A 20,337-nucleotide genomic window follows, 5' to 3' on the forward strand; every position below is an offset into this window, starting at 1 on the left:
TTTAATAAATATTATTTGAAGGACCATGACCAAATTTTCACAAATGTTTTTACTAGTTCTTAAAGAATTTCTTATTTTTCACATAATACATAGATATTCCAACTGCTAAGTAGTTGGATCAACTCACATATCTTTTTCTTAAGTTCATAATAAAAGGATGAAATAATCCAAAGATAGTTCAATATAAATAAATCATGTCCATTTAAAACAATAAGATTTTTGAAGGATTTTTATTTCCTTCCTTATTCAGTCACCTCAAAGCTATTTAAATTTTATACTATATGACTTTGAACTACATTTTTCCTCTGGGACTTCTTCAAGAAAGAGAAAAGCCACGTGTAATATTTGTCACAAAGCCAAATCATAACCCAAATGTTACAGGGAAGCTCCCTGCAAAGTGTAGCTCAAAGATTGCCCTTTATAATGCTATGACAATCATTCATGCTAAGACAGCACAAGGAACCAGGAACGTATAAAAGCATAGACTTTGTTTCTGTTTACTTATCCTAGGTCACAGGGAAATTTCTCAAACAAAATCTCCCTCCTTTTGATTCCTTAGCTCTTTCATCTCTTCTTTATCATTGAAAACTAAGAAAAAAAATTAGACTGTCGCAGGTGGGGTGGCCGTTTTTATTTATGCCAAGCAAATTGAAGGCAATGATCAATCATAACATCCTTGCTATAGACTTGGCATTTGCAACCAAGTGTCTTCGTAAAACTACTTACTGCCTCATCAAATAAGCCTCAGATTTTCCAAACTATCTATTGGTTCGTATTATCTACAACTATTTCTTCATCCCTTAGTTTGCTTTTTTAAAAAACTCACTTTTTGATGTAATTGTCCCCAAAAGGCTTTAAGTTACATTAAATTGATAAAATCATTTCTGTCAAAGACACTAACCAAGTCTTTTCCTTCTATCTTAAAATATTTATTTAGTATGTTTAGTTATGTTATGGCTTTTTTTCACATTTAATGACAACTGAGCTGTTATTGTTGTGAAAAAAAGTTGTAGAATCAACTGAGTTGCTTTAAAAAAAAAAGATAGCCAAAGCCAGGCATGGTGGTGCAGGCCTGTACTCCCAGCACTTGGGAGGCAGAGGCAAGCGGATCTCTGTGAGTTCAAGGCCAGCCTGGTCTACATAGTAAGTTCCAGGACAGCTGGGGCTACAGGGAGACCCTGTCTCAAAAAGAAAAAAAAAAAAAAAAAAAAACCAACCAAAAGATTTTATAAGTTCTATGCCTAGAAATTAACGGGAACTAATTACCTTAAGTTGTACTGTCTGAGTATCATTATTAAAGGGAAAGCACTAGTGTGTTTTCTCCTCAGTCATATAAATATAAAGGCAGTAGTCACTTCTTGTTCAGGTGAAAAATATGGTAATAGACAAATAACTTTTCTTTCATTTCCTAGGTACATAAATCTCTTGGTGGGATGAACCAATCGGTCTTGATGATCAGAAATTTTTAGTTAAAGAAGAAGGGAGTGCAACTACACGTATACCCTTGACTGAAGACTGGTCATAGCCTAATACACATGGCTGGAGAGGTCATGGAGAGAAAAATCTATTTTTGTCACATCTCTAGAACCAACCTAAATTCTTACTATATTCTAAAGATGTATATTTATATTTACAGACATGTGTACCTCTCACCACTCATCAAACTTTCTGAAACAGATGGAGACTATTACAAAGTTCCACAACTGCTCACACACAGAGAATAAGTGTTTGTGAGACGTCCAACCCTAAGTGACACATCAACAATGCAACATTTATACCTAAGGCTCAGGGAACTTAGCAGAACAGAGGGTAGAAAGAATATGAACGCATCTCTCAACTCTCACCAGTGAAGCTTCCTCATGCAACAGATGGTGATTGACCCCGGAAAACACAACTGGCCAAAGTGCGGAGAATAAGAGACTGCAGAGTGCTTATCCATGAACAGGATTCCTGTATCAAACCTCTGCCATCCAAGGTTCAGAGACCATTGCAGAAGAGGGCTTGGAAAGATTGTAAGAGCCAGATGTGATAGGTGACCACAAGGATACAGAATTTTCCGGACATCTGGGAAGTTACTTATATGAATGTACAACAACTGTAACAGCATGCACAAGACCCACACAAGCTCAAACCAGAGAACAATCCTATATAGAAGTCGGGAAATGGGTAAGAAGCCGCAGCCTTAACTGAGGAAGTACTGGTAACAAGTAACTACTGGGAGAGAGTTGGTTTTCTTTACGGATGTGAGGCTAGATAGTTTGACCAGGATCCAATGGATAGATGCACACTGAAGGCCGTTTGGAGACGCAAACTTGACTCTATAGGCCTTAATATATGCATAACAGTACATGAAATCTGGCAGAAGAAGCTATAAGAGGGGTACAGATAGGAAAGAGGGTCTAAACGTAATCAAAATATATTGTATGAAGCTTGCAAAAATTCAATTTCAAAAAAAGAGTGAAATAAAAGCTCACACAAACTTGTTAAAAAATAAGAAGATGCAGGCCAGGTGTGGTGGCACACGCCTTTAATCCCAGCACTTGGGAGGCAGAGGCAGGCGAATCTCTGTGAGTTCAAGGCCAGCCTGGTCTATATAGTGAGTTCCAGGACAGCTGGGGCTACAGAGAGACCCTGTCTCAAAAAGACCAAAAAAAAAGAAGATGACACTGAGACTCTACAATTCATCCCCAAGTTCAAAGCTAGATAGTCTTCTAAATACTATGGATAGATGTTCTTATTTAATTTTTCATACACAAAAAAATTCTTGCTGTGTAGTCTTTGTAACCCCTGGATTACTGGGTCGAGCTATAACTGCTTTCTTAATGATTTGAAACCTTCGCAAAACACAAATACAATATTTTTCAATATCAAATATGTAACTTCTTAAATGGGATCATTATTTTACTTTTTATTCATTCTTACACGATCAGATATACTCCAGTACACATCCTGGTATCTCGGTACCAGGAGAACTGCTGTTATTTGGCCACTGGCATGTGCTTTTCAGAAACAAAAATCTTTAGAATGCAATCTTTTAAAATTCAGCGTATAAAATATGAAAGGAAATATTCAAATTGTTGAGGCTGTGTAAAAATAGCTCATTAAAGTCATATTTGTTTGAACACTGCCGATACTCTCCTGTTCCTTGTGCCTGTTGCAGTTCCTTGTGAGCGACCTCTTCAAAGGTGAGGTCAGCGCTAACTGGTTCCTTCAGTGTTAGATGACACACTTGTGGCAGTTTTCTCTCAATTCAAATTGTTATTTTCTATCATAGTGTCAATAAAAAAAATGAAGCTCAACTTCTAAATGTGGAAAATGATGACTCTCCTTCAAGTCAGTGTAGATTCTGAATGCATTTTCAGAGACTGTAAAGTAGACACAATAACTTTTTTGGTAGTTAAGGGTTCTTGCAGACCAGAAGCAACTATGCAAGTAATTGATTTGATTTGGTTAACTCTGACTTGATAGTTTATTTTAGCTTCTAATCAAAATAGCATCAGCTAAATAAACAGGCTTATTTCTTTTCCTGTTTGTTTTGGTCGTCTTGAAAGCATGGACCTTATCAACCAGTGTTTATCCTTACATAACATTTTCTTTTCCTTTCTAAGAAATATTCCCTCAAGCGTTTATATAAGCTACTTTCTCCATTGAGTTGGCTCCTTCTGCTTTCTTGGTTTTTAGCAAGATGCATTAGTGAGTGGAAACTATTCCATTTTCTGAATTTTATGAGTTTAGAGGCCGCAGTTGTCTTTATGAAGGACTGTGGAATAACACTTTCATATTTGGTTTTAGATCTCAAAGACATGAGTTCTGCTCTGTTGACGGAACTTCACTGAACATTAAATGTATTGCTGCAGTTTATAATGAGAGCTTCGAAGAGTTCCTGGAGCCAATTCACAAAACCATAAAACAATATCGAGGCTCATTTTGCAGAGTGTGTCCTTCTAACCCACACATTCCACACTTCCAATCCCCTTCTGGCTGCATTCCTTGCTCACACTGCAGGGCAGCTCTGCTTGACATCTGATATATTTTGTCACATATAGGGATTTTTTTTGGGGGGGGTCTTTTTGTGACAGGGTCTCCCTGTAGCCCCAGCTGTCCTGGAGCTCATTATGTAGACCAGGCTGGCCTTGAACTCACAGAGATCTGCCTGCCTCTGCCTTCCAAGTGCTGGGATTAAAGGCATGCACCACCATCTCCTCCCACTATTTTTTAGTGTTATAGACTATGCACACTTTAAATTCCATTACAAAAAAAATCATCCACCTGTTCAGAAACCTGTGAGCAATGGAGAACTTTTTAAGTAATAAATTAGTGATGATTTTACTTTTGCTCTAATTAAACAAATGGAAATGTAAGTACATGTGGCTTCATTTCACCATATTAGTGACTGATAAAAGCTCTCCGCAGTGCAAGGAACATCAGCACTCCTAGTACAAAGTCCCAAGGATAACATGCCCACCTCAGCACAACAGTGGGGCAGGACAAGCGTTGCATTGACCATTTGTGCAATGGCTGTGGAGATGCCAGGATCATTTCAGTGTATGAACGCTGAGCTTTCTGACTCACTTTTGGCATTTCATTAGAATTCAAAGAAGGGGTGCTGGAAACATTTACAGGTTGTTTCCGCACACTCCCTACCACTTTTTAGAATGTTATAGTTGTTTCTGATACATTTTCAAATTTCAGAGGAAACACCCGTTTCTACTTATTTTCAAGGTCAGCAGTAAGGTTATGTTTTGAAATAGTGTCTGGAGTGAAACTCAGAATAGGGAAGAACAAAACAACAGATACCTCATTTTACATTGCTAATTGGCCAAACCTCTGAACAATTCTCATCATGAAGTCCATATGCACAGAGCTCTTCATTCTCATCACAAGTGGCTGATGGCCAAATAGTAGGAAGAGACTGGGCCAAATTCCTACCCCAGCAGTTTACAGGTTTCTGGAATAAGTACTAAACGAGGAAAGTAGGTATAGAACCGGCAGGAAAACTAAACTTGGTGGACTCTAAACTATGATGCGTTTTGTTGCCAGGTAGTTGAAGTTTTTACAGATTGTCTCTTCGTTTGTCTGAGTTTAATTACTTCTCTGAAAATACCTAGTAAAGTCCATTCTCAGGGGAATTTTGAAAAAATTCCTCAGGGGAAAGATATTTTATTTAACCAAAGATCTCCCTTCATGTTACAGAGATAATAAAGAATCATCTGTTGTCCACCAGAGGAACTCAGGCGCCTGTCCACCTCAGCACCATGATACACCAACATTCCTTTACTTGCTTCTCTTTCAAACACCCAAGGCTTCAGCCCACTCCTCACAGTGGCTGTACCTACTGGCACTGACTCAAAGAAGACCTACAGGGGACTGGGCTTTATTCTGCCTAGGGCTTTCAAGATGTTCTACCTCTCAAGGTTATTAAAGGAATGCACCCACCAGAATGCATAGAACATAATAACCCTCTATAAAGGTTATTGCTATTATTGTTATTATGGATGCTATTATTCTTTAAACAGACAGTTAAATTCTTTATCTCTTAAGAGTTTTACTGCTAACTGTAAATTAAAACTAAAGCAACTTTCAAATAAAGAGTAACGGTAAATGCTTAATAATCTCACAAATTTCTTTAGTATTTGAGGCCATTTTCCTCCTGGATGCATTTATCTGGGAAGATGGTGTTTTCCCAAATACTCCTGTCCTTCTGAGGTGCCCTCCAGGACTGACAATGCAAAACTAGTTTCCTTTTGGAGAAAGGAAAAATTCCTGTCTTTAAAGACGTCCAGACTGGGTGATTTCCACGTCCATTGAGAGTCTATGTAGCTCACTGTATTCTTCATTTTCTTTCACCTTTGCAATGAATATGCCCTGTGCACATGGTTGAACACATATATTTCTCCAGTTTAGGAAACATCACTTTAAAAATAGGATTATTAGAATATTTTGGACTGGAATGTATGACTAACTAAAAATAATGCTAGTTAATAGTTATTGATACATCCTAAATTCAACAACCCTGCAATATAAGTATGATATTTTCCCATTTTACAGTTAAGAAAACTGAGGCACATGTGGCTGGAGAGATGGCTCAGTGGTTAAGAATCGGCTGCTCTTGCAGAGGACCTGGGTTTGATTCCCAGCACCCACATGGTGGCTAACAACCTTTTGTAACTCCAGTTTCAGGGGAATCCAATGCACTCTTCGGACCTCCATGGGGATTGCATGACATGGGTGTACTTACATACATGCAGGCAATACACTGACACATAAATTTAAAAAAATAAATAGTGACTGGATAGATGTCTCAGCAGTTAAGAGCACCAGTGGCTCTTGCAGAAGGCCCAGGTTCAATTTCCAGCAGCTAAACCATCTGTAACTTGAGTTCCAGGGGAAATCGACACCCTCTTCAGACCTCTACAGGCATCACACAACATGAGTGCACTTACATACATGCAGGCAATACACTCATACACATCAAAAATAAAATAAAAAATAATAAATATTTTTTATAAAAGAAAACTGAGAAACAGAAAATTACATAACTTGTCAAAGGTCTTGGGCCTTAGGTATGAGCCAAGATCCAGAGCCTGAAATCTTTTAATTGATAAATTTTTTATTAAATTTTTTGTACATTTCATACAGAACAGCTTGAAAAGTCTCAATCATTTTTATAGCCCCCCCAATCCCATCTTCACTGGAACCCTCCCACAGCGCATCCACCCTGCCACTGGAGCCAATATACTTGGTCATCCTTTTTTAAACAGGGTCTTTTAAAAACATATATTTAATTATATTTTATGTGTATAAGTGTTTTGCCTGCATGTATGTAAGTGTACCATCTGTATGTAATGCTCATGGAGGCCAGAAGAGGATGTTGAATACCTTGGAACTGGAATTACAAACAATTGTTAGCTGCCATGTGGGTGCTGGGAATCAAACCCAGGTCCTCTGCAAGAAGAGCCAGTGTTCTTAACCATTGAGCTATATCTCCAGCCCAAGAACCTGAATTTTTATCTACTATATAATCTCTTTGTGGTAAATCTTTGCCTTCCAGATACACCGTCTACCCTTTTCCATACACTGGGTTGCTGGTCTTAAACACTGCCTCAGTAGGGCCCCCTGGCTTCTGGTTTCCAGTGATATTTGAGGAAATGATAAGGGTTTGGGGATAATCCTCTGCCACCATCTCTACAGGTTTTTAGTTGGCCTATCTCAGGCCAGAGTTCTTGAATTCTGAGTACAGGTTTCCCTGGGTGATGTTATGAGCTCCCTCTTCCACCTCATCAGACTTCCAGAGAATACAAGTAAACCCTTGTTACTGGATCCTTGCTGTTTCACCATTCATTGCTGGTTGCCCTTAACCCTGCTCAAACTGTAGCAAATAGCCATTCATTAAACATCTTTTGGTCCTTCTGAATGAATCATGTGGCCTCTGCTAGGGGGGATCATTGACGCTGTCAGTAAGAGATTACATTTGCTGGGATGTTAATTATTAGAATAGGAGCAATCCACCAGGTCAAGATGTCCAGGGTGAATTTTGGTGGGGATGATGAGGATGTTAGAGGTCATATGTTGTGGGAGGTATGGAGCAAGGATGGGGATTTCAGGACATGTGGATAAACTAATTAACAATGTACATTTTTGTATTGGCTTCTTTGACAAAGCATACAGCACCTCTAATGTGCAGATTTCAAATCTGGGCTTTTTATGATATCAAAGCAAACCTTCATTGGGTCTGCTGATGCTCAGCTCTCAAAAATTTGGAGGAGTTCTGTAAAGTTTAATTCTTGCTCTGTTTTTAAAGGTGGTGAGCTAAGAACATCCATGAGGTGTGTCTTAACTTGTGTTTCCAAAATATAATGAACCATATGGTGATTTCAAGACCACTGAAGCTCAGCCAAACAATTTCTTGACTTTGGCTTTGCTTTTAGCAGACAAAAGATGCCTAGATCCTCTACATAGTCCTCACCAAAGAGCAGAAAGCTAAAAACTTCAAATTAGCTGAAGATAGTCCCCTAGCAGGTTATTAAACTGATTAACCAGGAAGGCAAAACATAATATTCTTCAATTTCCTTCAGAAAAAGTCCATGAAAAATTTCTCTTGAATGAAATGCAAGGACTCAATGTGTGAAGTTTTGTGTCTGCTAAATGTATAGATATCATTAGAGCATCTACTTTTCCCATAATTTGTAGTGTTTATAGAATAAAACAATAAAAGAACTTAGAACAATTAGAAAAGAAAAAAATTATTAAATTACATACGAAAAATTTTGAAGACTCATTTTTCCACTGTCAGAGTGCTCCATATTAACAAAATTTTCATTTTGGTGGCTTTGTTAAGAGACATATTGATTTAGACCATGTTAATAAAACTTCCAATCTTTCTTCATGAACAAGAAAAAAGAAACCTGTCCAGGTCTCCCTGAATTTTCCCACTCAGATTGATTTCAATCTGTCTGGTTTCTGGCATATATGGTGGCACAATGTTCCCACTGCCAAGAGCAAAGTAGAAATACTGCCAGAGTTATACTACCAGTGAACACTTATTTATCATGTGTGCTGTACCAGACTTCATTCAGAACATTGTACCTGCATGATCTCACATAATGCTACAATCACTTCTTGGAAAATTCTATTATTTCCATTTTACAAACAAGGAAACAGGGCCTCATGCAACTTCTGTCATAGAGAAATAAAGAATTTTTGGATTTTTTTTATGTAACTGAATACTCAACTGACCTAATAGCAGGATTACCATCACCATAGGAGCTCAGCATTAAGAAGAGTTAAGAGTGACGTTAGCATCAAGTGAGGTAGATGATTTAACCCAGAGACTGGGTTTCCTAGGCTCTTCAATGTGCTTCATGTTGTTTTTCTTAGATTTGTGTCAAGCTGCCAGTATTAGATCATGAATTCACATTCATGCAGGACACGATCTAGGAGAACTGCAAGTCGCCCTGAGCCAAATTCTCTTGAAATCTCAATGATCCATAGTAAATGAGGCAGAGAAAACGAGACTCATTCTTGTTGTTATCAAACTCTATTTCAAAAAAAAAAAAAAAAAAAAAAGGATGGACAGATCATTTAGCATTTTTTTAAAACTCCTATACTGCCATGGATGAATTTAAAGGTCAGAACATCAGTTTGATGATCTGGGACAGAATCAGAACTAACCAATGAGTTAACTACATCTGTAAAATTTTCTACAATTTACAATAAATTTTTATAAAATTATTCTTGCAAATATTATAATTTGGCAATTTTGGTAAATTCAGTAGTTTTCAGAATTATGAAGAATTATTAGGACTATAAAACTATATTATGCCAGTGTGAAGGACAGTTGCCAGAAAGAACCTGCCCTTGAAACTGAACTTTCTGCAAGGCTGACCAACTAATTTGAACTTTAGTGATTGTGGAGAGCTTGGAATGTTGCAGGTCCAGAGCCTAATTACCATTTATCTTGGGCTATCTTTAGCCCTTAACTAGCTGCTCCTTGCCCACCTCTGCTTCTGACTAAACATCGTGTGTCTAACAGATAAAAAACTTTGGGAGTGTATTAACTTAGCAGACCACCAGCTTCCACTAACCAAAAGTCTGAGTGTCATCAGATAGCATCTGAGGCCTACAGCTGAGATGAATCTTTTGCTGTATCTGTACTTAATTTTTCTACCATTGTATTTGAAAACTGTCTTCATTTATGGCTTTTCTTTGTTCTGTTATCATAAAAATCTTCATGAAATTGCTTCCTCAATGGAACACGGAATTTGGAATACCCTGAATCTCTGTTCCCAGGCCGTGGTCACTCATATTTGGCTCTGGAATAAACTATCTTTTATCCCCTTTGAGGCAGGAGTTGTGCTCATGCATCAACATATTAATCTAATAAATGAAACCCAGCCTCCACAAGGTTTATCTTCTTTGTTTAGAGCAACAGCATTTTGAATTTTATGTAACAGAATTTGCTCTGGGTGTGTGGATACAAGAGTTGCAGTCACAGGACACAGCAGTTTTTCTTTTATTCTCCATCTATGGGACTCAGCTACTAAAACTCTTATGGCTCTTCTCACTTTCACCCAGCCTGTTTTCAGAACCCCTCTGTTGTATTTGGCTGCTCGCAAACAGGATGGAGACCGTGTTCTTCCCACAGTCCTGTGTGTTCACAGTAAGTGTTCTTGCCTCTTCTCTTCCCCAGTACCTTCTGCTGTGAACCACCATGGCCACTGGGTGGGACATGCCCTGCTGCTGTCAATATCTCACCTGTTTCCAGTGAACACCGTGGTCACTTCCAACTCAGAATCTCACAAAACCCAAAGCAATTGTGTCGTAGTTGGTGCAAGAGAGAATAATGCGGCTCCTCACTTATGCCCCCTTTGTGCCAGTGCTCCTGACTATGCCCCAAGGTCTTCCAGAATTCCAGGTTAAAAGGCAGCTTCAACCAACAAGCCTTTCCTTCATTTCCTTCCACCTTTCCTGATCCCATCAGTACAGCATTTAGGATAGGACAAGAAGTGCACATCCTGAGTCCTGCATTCTTTCCTACTTCCTTCCCAGGCTTCCAATTTCTTATTCAGACATTTATGTACATTAATTGCCAGGGATCCCCTTGTAGTTGTAAGTCACTGTTCAGGCATCTCTTTTTTAAAAAAATGTTTTTTATTTATTTATTTTTCACATATGAGTGTATCACCTGCATGTATGCAAGTGCACCTGTGTCATACAATGCCCATGGAGGTCAGAAGGCATCAAATCCCCCTGGAACTGGAACTAGAGATGGTTGTTAGCCACCGGGAAGGTACTGGGAATTGAACTTGGGTCCTCTCCAGAAGCACCCAGTGCTCTTAATCCTGAACCATCTCTCCAGCCCCCAACTGTTCAGACATTTCTAAATTTTATTATTTTATATTTATGTGTATGAGTGTTTTGCCTGTGTGTATGTAAGTGCACCAACGCTGGGCAATGCCCACAGAGGCCAGAAAAGGGCATCAGATCCCCTGGAACTCGGGTTACAGATGGTTGTTAGCTTCCATGTAGGTGCTGGGAACCTAACTCAGGTTCTCTGCAAGAGCAGCAAGGGCTTTTAACCACTGAGTCACCTTTTCAGCCCCTGTGTAGGCATTTCTGAATTACTCAAAAGGATAAAACATGGCTTCAAGTTGTTACTCTCTCTAAAGCTGGTTCTTCTAAGAAAACTTCTTTTAGATTAAAGTAGCTTTCCAGGTTTATATGTCAATATGTTGGTAAAAATATTTTCACTAAACTGCTTGTTCTGGAATCATACAATTTTCTCCTAGTTTCACTGTGTGTAGTATTTTTTAGTTATAAGAGAACTTCTGAACAATTTCATTCAAGACACAGGAATCTGTAATGAAGTTAACAGATCTTGTATAGAATCAAGGACAAGTAAGTTAAATGTGAATTATACCCTCTTCAGACCTTATCTCTGTCTGGTAAGTTCCTAAAAACTTAAGTAGAAGCCAAATAAATACATTTATAGCCAAATAAAGTGTTATTACCCCAAGTAAAGCCAAGGCAAGATAATTAAAAGGAGCGAAAAAAATCCTAACAATTTGATACATTTTAAGGATCTTAAAAAAATTTATTATTTTTATTTGTATGCGTGTATTGCCTGCATGTAGGTAAGTGCACCCATGTCGTGCAATGCCCGCGGAGGACAGAAGAGGCTGTTGGATCCTCTGGAACTGGAGTTAAGGGCAGTTGTTAACTGCCATGTGTGTGCTGGGCTTCAAACCTGGGTCTTCCACAAGAACAATCAGTGTTCTTAACCACTGAGCCATCTCTCCAGCCCATTTCAAGGATCTTTTCACACAACAAAAAAACTTGCTTACAATGAGTCAGATATGCTTATCAATCTTTTTGCTAACTATATAATTACTTAGTCATAAATTTTAGCTTTTAATCTTGGAGCTCAAATCTCATTAGAATTTTGCTTAATAATCAACTTTCTCACATTCAACTTCAAGAACTGTTCAAGCCTCATTTATGCACTTTTCAAGTTATTCATCAGAAACACGAACTGTCCTTTCTGAACAACACAAACTACAAAATATTTTTTATTCAAAACAAGTGAATTGTAAATCCATTTATGCCTAAATAACTTCTTGCTGTAACATTATGCAGCCTGGAAATTAATATTAGATAAATCTGTCTTTCCACATCAGTTCACTGTTGTTATTGACACACATGTGGCCTGGGTAGAATCTGTTGGACATAAATGTTTTTAAAATAAAACTTGTCACAGTTAGGATGGCCAATGATTTGGCAAAGTAGCTGGTAATAAAATAGACCTCTGCCAGCGTGGTGGCTCAAGCCTTTAATCCCAGCACTCAGGAGGCAGAGGCAGGAGGATCTCCGTGAGTTCAAGGCCAGCCTGGTCTACATAGGGAGTTCCAGGACAGCTGGGGCTACAGGGAGACCCTGTCTTTTAGTGAACTGACCTCATTAACTTGCTTTTTGTCCAGATGAAACACTTGACCAGAACTTGTCGAGGCAATTTCTTCATAGACTTTGTATCCAATATGGTTTCTGTCATCACAGTCTCCAGTGAGCACAAATACCACCTATGATTTGTAAAAGCAGAAGACAGTTTAAAGGATTTCCAGAAATCAGTGGATATTTATTTAGCACCTATTATGTGGTACTGTATTACTAACTAAGCAAGTAGAACATAAATATACATGATAATTATTAACCTTACATTCTGTTTCACAGTAAACCCACCTATGAACATATTTATATTTCAGAAATATACCATAAAGACTGTGAAAATTAGATTATAACTGTACTAGTTTACACAGTGGCCTCAATTCCTTATCTCTCCATGTATCCATATACTTTGCCAAAGAATTTTGAAGATCTTCTCACTAAAGAGGTATAGTTTATAGTAGATGTGAGCTTGACCTTGTGAGTTACTTTGTCAAAAGCATCAGACAAAAGAGACATTCTGCAAGTTCTGTGCTTCAGCTCAAAAGATCTTTTACACTTCTACTTCATTGCTAGTGCTTCTGCCATGGCCACAAGAAGGACATGTTGAAATGAACTTATTTATCTCAATGGAACCTAGGAAACCTAGGGAGCAAAACCAAGATGCCCAAATCCCAGAACCCAAACATTCCTAGACACACAAGTGAGCATTACTAGTCTAGATTCACAAAGCTGTGCTAACATGTGAGGAGCAATATGTTTATGCTTTAAACCATTGGGTTTTGTTACATGGCAGTAACTAACTGATACAATGAATCACCAACACAGGGAGAATTCCACATAGAAAGCAGCATTTGAAACACAGATCTATCAAATAGGGTGAAATGGTTATAAGCACCTTAATTAATCTCCACTCATTTTTCTCTACATTCACAAAATATCCATATGCTATTGATAGATATCAGATATGCTTTTACGACATTGAAGTCAAATGACATCTACATATTGGCATATTGGTGTGTGGATTGCTCACTATAACTGTTGTTATTTACCACACACAGAATAGCCAGAGAGAACAGGTGACCTCCCATGCTGAATCCAGATGGAAAGGTCTAGAGATGATTCCTACTCACCTGGGACTGTTTCTGTTGAATAAGCTGTAGCACCTCATGGGTCAGCCGGTAGTCCTTGGACCGTGCATCAGTGAAAACATAGATGAAAGAACCAGGCAGGGAAATTTCCAAGGCAATTTTTATAGCTCCAATACTCATCTCTGGACAATCACCACCACCCTGTTGAGCAAAAAGCAAAGTGAAATTATGTTATGACAAAATAGATCTCAGTCATAAATTGCTTTAGGAGTTTGAAAGTCAAGCAATTTCTCTTCACTTTTATTTTCTGCTGTCTGCCATCAGATGAATCACTTTGGTCAGGATAAGATATATATTGATACAGAACTAGAAAATCCTGTGCTTATAGATAAATTATGAAGCCAAAATATACAAAATAGCAGAAAGTGCTATAAAATTTAAATTAAATGTCTATTCAGTCCTCCCCCCGCCACCCTTGTTCCCCTTCTCTTCCCTCTCTTGGTTGATGACCTTGCTTCTTCCTGTGCTGAGGAAACAGAATCAGTCAGAAAACAGTCATCATGCCCACAGTGACACCTATTGACTTATCTGCAACAAGTAGGTACACAGATGTCAAAACTACACAGTTAAGGGAATAGAGTTTTGATCAACATAATTTGAGCAACTAACAACTACTAAATAACTACTTTGATATTGAAAATTTAGTGATGATTAGGCTTAACTGATGGTCTGGGATTGGAGAGATGGCTCAGCGATTAAGAGCACTGGCTGCTATTGCAGAGGACCCAGGTTCAACTCCTAGCACCCGTATGGAAGCTAACAACCGTCTGCAACTCCAGTTCCAGGGGATCCAGTGACCTCATCTGACCTCTGTGGGCATTGCATGACACAGGTGCACATACATACATGCAGGCAATACAATCATACACATAAAAAAATTTTTTTAAGGAACTCATGGTCTAAAACAAGCAAGTAAAAAGCAGGGAAGCTTGTGATCATGGGAGTTTGTTACTCCCCAAACAAGTAAGAGTTCTTATAATCTTATTAAAGTTTGGATATTTGGGGGAGGGGGGTGTCTTTTAGAGACAGGATGTCCCTGTAGTCCCAGTTGGCCTGGAACTTGCTATGCAGACTTCACTGGCCTCACAGAGATCCACCTGCCTCTGCCTCCTAAGTGCTGGGATTAAAGGCATGTGCCACCACACTGGGCAAGTTTGGGTATCTTATTGGATTTTCCTATTGCAGTTTTTCCCAAGCTCCAAATGGATTCAAATTCTGATATAGATATATTGAATACCATAAATCTAACTGGAGCCATACAGTACAGGGGAACATGCCTGTAATCCCACCTCTGTGGGAGACTGATGCAGGAGGATTATTTGATTTGAGAAATGTGAGACCAGTCTGGGCAACATAGTATGAGCCATTCTCAATAAATTTGATTAAAATAAATAAATAAGTAAATATCCTTTGTATATTTTCAAGAATTATCTCTGAACTCCTGTCATTTACATGTATTTTCAAAGAATTTAGTTTAAGATAGACATGGTGACACACACCTTTAATTCCAGCACTTGGGAGGCAGAAGCAGGCAGATCTCTGTGAGATGGAGGTCAACCTTGTCTACATAGCAAGTTCCAGGCCAGTTGTGGTGACTACAGGGAGACCCTGTCTCAAATAGCCAGAAAAAGAAAGGGAGGGAGAGGGGAGGGAGGGAGGGAGGAAAGAAGGAAGGAAGGGAGGGAGGGAGGGAGGGAGGAAGGAAGGAAGGAATTTAGTTTAACAGGTGACACTGCTCTAAAAAGTTTGCAAGTTTGTATCTTCAGAATGTACCTACCACTCACATTCTAATTTTTCGGTTTTTTTCTGTGAGAAACCTACATGCTCTATGGTTCTCACTGAACTTTATGTTTATGAGGCTTAATACTGAATATTAATCCAGGCAAAGTGATGAACTGACAGCTCAACATCCCACAGAGAACTGCACAAACATAATTACAAATGAAAGTATCTATTTTATGTCTTTATTTGTGTCATAGTCTTCAAAAGGAATTCTTTGACTTTTATGGAAGAACTAACACTTGAGGCAATCACAAGTGTTAGGAATATCTAATAAAAAGGAAATATTTTGATTCACATGCCAAAATGTGCATATAGCTTAATTATGTCTACTCTGGGTATAAACACATTTTTATTATAAAGTGGTATTTTCTCTGACTTTTACATTTCCAAACACAGATTATATTGGAATCATATTTATTATAAATTTTTTTAATAATAAAGCTGTCCTTTACCAAAAGGACCTTTATTATCATTCTGCTTATATCGAACTGAAAATTAAATATGAACTAGTAATTAATATTCAGCCTGCTTTCTTTTTTTTTTTTTTTTTTAAAATCCTAACGAGTTTACTGGGCTTCCTAACAGATGCTAGGGTGAGGGTTTATTTACAGTTTTAAATTATATGTGAAGCTCACCCTATATTTTGTTGGACAGCATTTGTTTGGAATGACACATTAGACTTCGTTATGACTGTTTCATTCTAAGCTTAATTGTGAGGTATTTGTATTGACCTAATGTCTTTGATGAACTTCTTGACAGAAGTTATTAGAGGCAAAATTCAAATTGCTTTAATTTACCAAGGGTATAAATCAATGACTTTGTTTAATTATAATATAGAGATACAAAGTTTACAAAGTTTTATGCATATGTATTCACATTTATTTTATATATGCTTTATCTATAGTTATACACATAGGCAAAACTTAAGCAACTGGCTTATTTGCAGTGTTTCTCACAACATCAAGTGATACCTAGACATTTAAATTTAGCTTTGACAGAACAAGAATAGACTAGAGAACATTATGAAAATTGTACATTTTTATTAATAAACCGCACAAATTTAAAGAGTTTAGTGTGTTCTGTGTCAGTCTCGTGCGTATGTACAGATTTAAAAGTTGGGGGTCATGGAAATAAGACTGATACTATAAAAACAAACATTTAAGTTTCATTTCCAAACTTCAAAAAAATGGTTCTTTTAAAGTGCTTAACACTTAATGGTTTCTGTTTTGACCTGAATAATAAGCAGAAAAATGTAAAATAATAATCCATGAAAGACGCACCACTAGAACGCAGAGAGAGAGAGAGAGAGAGAGAGAGAGAGATCATGAATAGATCTTGATCTATGAAAATTCTCATTAACATAATCAATTTTAGTTGGAAACAAGACTCTCTACTTGTATTAGTGCAATGGATGCCTGGCCTGAGCTAAACAGTGAGACAGTACTGGCATACACACTGTGTTAGTTATCCTTTATATTAATTGATCAGTATTTTTAGCATATTTGATTGACAAAGCACTAAACCATGAAAGATCCTTCCCGGGGTCACACAATTATTAAGAGAAGAAGCAGAGGCTGAACTCAACTCTGCTGGTCAGAGATTTTCATTGACTTCTGTTATACAAGAAAGTAGCTTATCTAAGACACTAAAAATCAGAGGAAGAAAATTCTCACTGTGCAGAACAACCACAGAACATTGTTCCTTCTTGGAGTTCAGTATTTGCTGAGTTGAATTATGACTTATGCTTCCTTTCACTAAATCCCTATTCCTTGAAGAATGCAGTAGGTATTCTACTGTTGTTTGATGAATGAATGGATCAACAGATGAGTAGTGAGCAAACAGGCAAATAACGCTGTGTGACACAGTTTTGACACAATCTATGTATGCTTGCTGTATTCTGCCTGAACTTTATTAAAGCTTCACACATCTCATTTCCAATGATGTAACTCCAGATCTACTGAACCTTCTAAAAGTACAAGTACCAAAGTTGTTCTATAATCATGAATGGGAGATATATATATATATGTGTGTGTGTGTGTGTGTATTTTTACATATATAGGAATGTGTATTTAATCTATATATTTGTATATTATTATAAGTAGCATATGAAACTAACTCTACTTTTGATCCCTCTACCCTCCTCTCTCTCCATACCCCTCTCTGTCTTCCTCATCCCTTCCATTTGGCATACAGTCAAGTTTAACATTTAGTAGGAGAAAATAACTATGATTGTGTAAATACATTTCCTAAAACCAATAGGAATGTGTGTTTAATCTATATATTTGTATATTATTATAAGTAGCATATGAAACTAACTCTACTTTTGATCCCTCTACCCTCCTCTCTCTCCATACCCCTCTCTGTCTTCCTCATCCCTTCCATTTGGCATACAGTCAAGTTTAACATTTAGTAGGAGAAAATAACTATGATTGTGTAAATACATTTCCTAAAACCATAGAAACTGAAACCTGCACACAAATCAAAGGTAGAGTGGTGATGAATACATAATACACTGAGTTGGATAATTCTCTAAACAAGCGGTAGGAAGGATCTGATTTTATGAACTTTGTGTTTTTCTTTGAGCCCTGAAATACAACTAACCAATATCACTATGAGCATTCTTGCCCAGAATTCTGATACTCATTTAATCTTTATGATTTTGCAGATAGCTCCAATTTCCTAAATTGTCAAAGACACTCAGATGCAAAAATATTTATTGAAGAAATCAGAAGCATGTGAACTTTTCCCAGTAAATGTTGCTTCTGGAATACATTTTTAAAACTCTGTAACCTCAAAGTTACAATGATAATTGTGTTCAAGTAATGAATTCCTGGAAAGCAAGATTATACAATGAATGGAAATCCTATCAGTGGAGGAAGGAATAAAGCACAGATTATCTCGCTGTCTTTTCTAAATACAAGACAGGATGGGAATAGCACTGAAACAAGCTGAACCTTTGAACTCTGAGCAGTTAGAAAATAAATGAGGTCTCCAGACCCTAATGGGAAGATGTTCATCAACTGCAGGGCCAGCGAATTAGGGAAGCCAGCAGCAGAGCAGCATCGCCCCATCCCTTATTACTTCCTTTCCAATAAACCCAGGTCATTTCTTCTCATGCTTATTTTCATTTTACTAGTCCTTATATCCTTTATTTTCCAGTACACCTAACTCTAAATAATAAAAAATTGGCAAATTTCCAAAAGATTTCATTTTCAAGATAGTCTTGCTGTATAGTCCCAGCTCGCCTCAAGCTCACAATCCTCCTACCTCAACCTCCTTAGAGCTGGGATTACAAGTCTTCATCACCATGCCCAGCTCCAGAAACATTTGTATTGGCATAGCAATGCTTGCCCTTATTCTAACATGATTGCATCTTGCTGAATTTTGAGTCCTGAATCGGTTAGATTATAGTTCTTTTGCACAGAATCTACAGTATGAAAAAAATGTCTTACTTGCATAGTTTGCCCTTACATACAAAATTGAGTGTGAAACTCAGTTGTAAACTGATCAATTTTACAACTCTTAGCTCTCGTGAATATTGTTTCAGTGTTTCTAGACCAAGAAAATATAATGTACATGTGGAAATGATTAAGTTACATTGAATCTAATTTAAAGTTGTGTCCAAAGCAAGGCTAAAATAAATCAGAACAATTGCAGATTTCATCAGTGACAAGTGCTGGCCTTCATCGCTTGTTAGGAAATATAGCAGGGGTATCCTCAGAGACAAGGAGGCTATTGCAGAACACAAACCTCAAATCCCCTAAATCTAATAATAGATGTTACATCCTTGGGAATCTATCATGTTGCCCTTTGCTACACAGTGAAGAAATAAATTTAAATAGATTTCAAATTAAAGCCTCAGTGGGCTGCTGAACTTGATTCCAAATGCCTTCAAAGAATAAATTTCCACAATTGAAAATTATCACCTGTCAGTTAAAGGTGTAACTCTCTGGCAATTGACATTTTGCCTTGATGGAACTTATACGAGAGGTGGAACTTTGTTGGGTCCCAGAAGAAGTACTGTTTATTACAGTTCAAATATTCATGAAGAATATATCCCAGGCATTCAATATCTTCAATAGAAATTCAGAAAATTCTGTATCAAATGCTTCAAGATAGTACAAAAGACTCATAACTCACTCGAATTATAGTGGAGAGTGGTCTACTGAAGGAGACAGGATGGAAGTAACAAAGTATAACATATATGTCACATGATAGCTGCTAATTCCATAAGGCAAGTGGAGGTACACACCCTAACTGTAGGCAAACATGAGAGCTAGAAAATGAAACCTTGGTGTTTAACCCCAGTTTCATCTTCAGCAATCCCACCAGTGTGTCTACTCCTGAGAGAATACCTTCTTCTTCAAGGATTCTGTGCCTTTTTATTGTGAGCCTTTTTCCATCAAATTAAGATACCCTGGATGAGGTGGATCCCCAATCTTGCTTAAGAGATGGCCATGTGTGTTCATAAAACAAGGACCAGAAGGAAGCCATGGCAGGGCTAAAGAAGTCCTTGCAGTCAATCACCATTTGTTGATCCATAGACTGGGTGTTCACACTACCTGCACTTGCTCTGGGAAGCCCGGCTTTCTTCCAGTCCTCCATCTGATCTGACACTTCTCCATCTTTCCCCCATGCTGCTTTTACTTGCCTATCAAAATCTCTCTTCCTTCTGCTCCAACTCTCATATGCAGATTTTTTATGCTTTGCAGTACTTTTGTTATTGTTTTTATTATAGGCTGGTCAACAGAGATTGTAATATTGATTCTTTTTATCTAATGTGATCAAACATATTCATGCTATTTATATTTTTGACTTGGCAAAAAGTGTATCAATGCATTACTTTCTTAGTAATAAAAGTTTATAATTTATGAAGATTTCATATGAGGAAGTTTTACATAGACAAGGTCTATGATATTTTCAGGGGTATTGTCATTAAATAATAAAATAAGAAAGACAGCTTAAA

At 37.6% G+C, this 20,337-nt stretch overlaps 1 protein-coding gene across 1 annotated transcript in view; it reads right to left on the reverse strand.

Moving 5' to 3' along the window:
- Hmcn1 (hemicentin 1) overlaps window positions 1-20,337 on the reverse strand; it is a 492,592-nt gene that overhangs the window by 353,765 nt on the left and 118,490 nt on the right. Inside the window, exons 3-4 of the mRNA XM_029559235.1 lie at window positions 13,572-13,730; window positions 12,453-12,575 (exon numbers count right to left, since the gene is read on the reverse strand). Coding sequence (XP_029415095.1) covers window positions 12,453-12,575; window positions 13,572-13,730 — 282 coding nt within the window. The remainder of the gene's footprint in view (window positions 1-12,452; window positions 12,576-13,571; window positions 13,731-20,337) is intronic.

The sequence above is a fragment of the Nannospalax galili genome, unplaced genomic scaffold, assembly GCF_000622305.1.
Source record: "Nannospalax galili isolate Female #2095 unplaced genomic scaffold, S.galili_v1.0 scaffold227, whole genome shotgun sequence".
Taxonomy (NCBI): Eukaryota; Metazoa; Chordata; class Mammalia; order Rodentia; family Spalacidae; genus Nannospalax; species Nannospalax galili.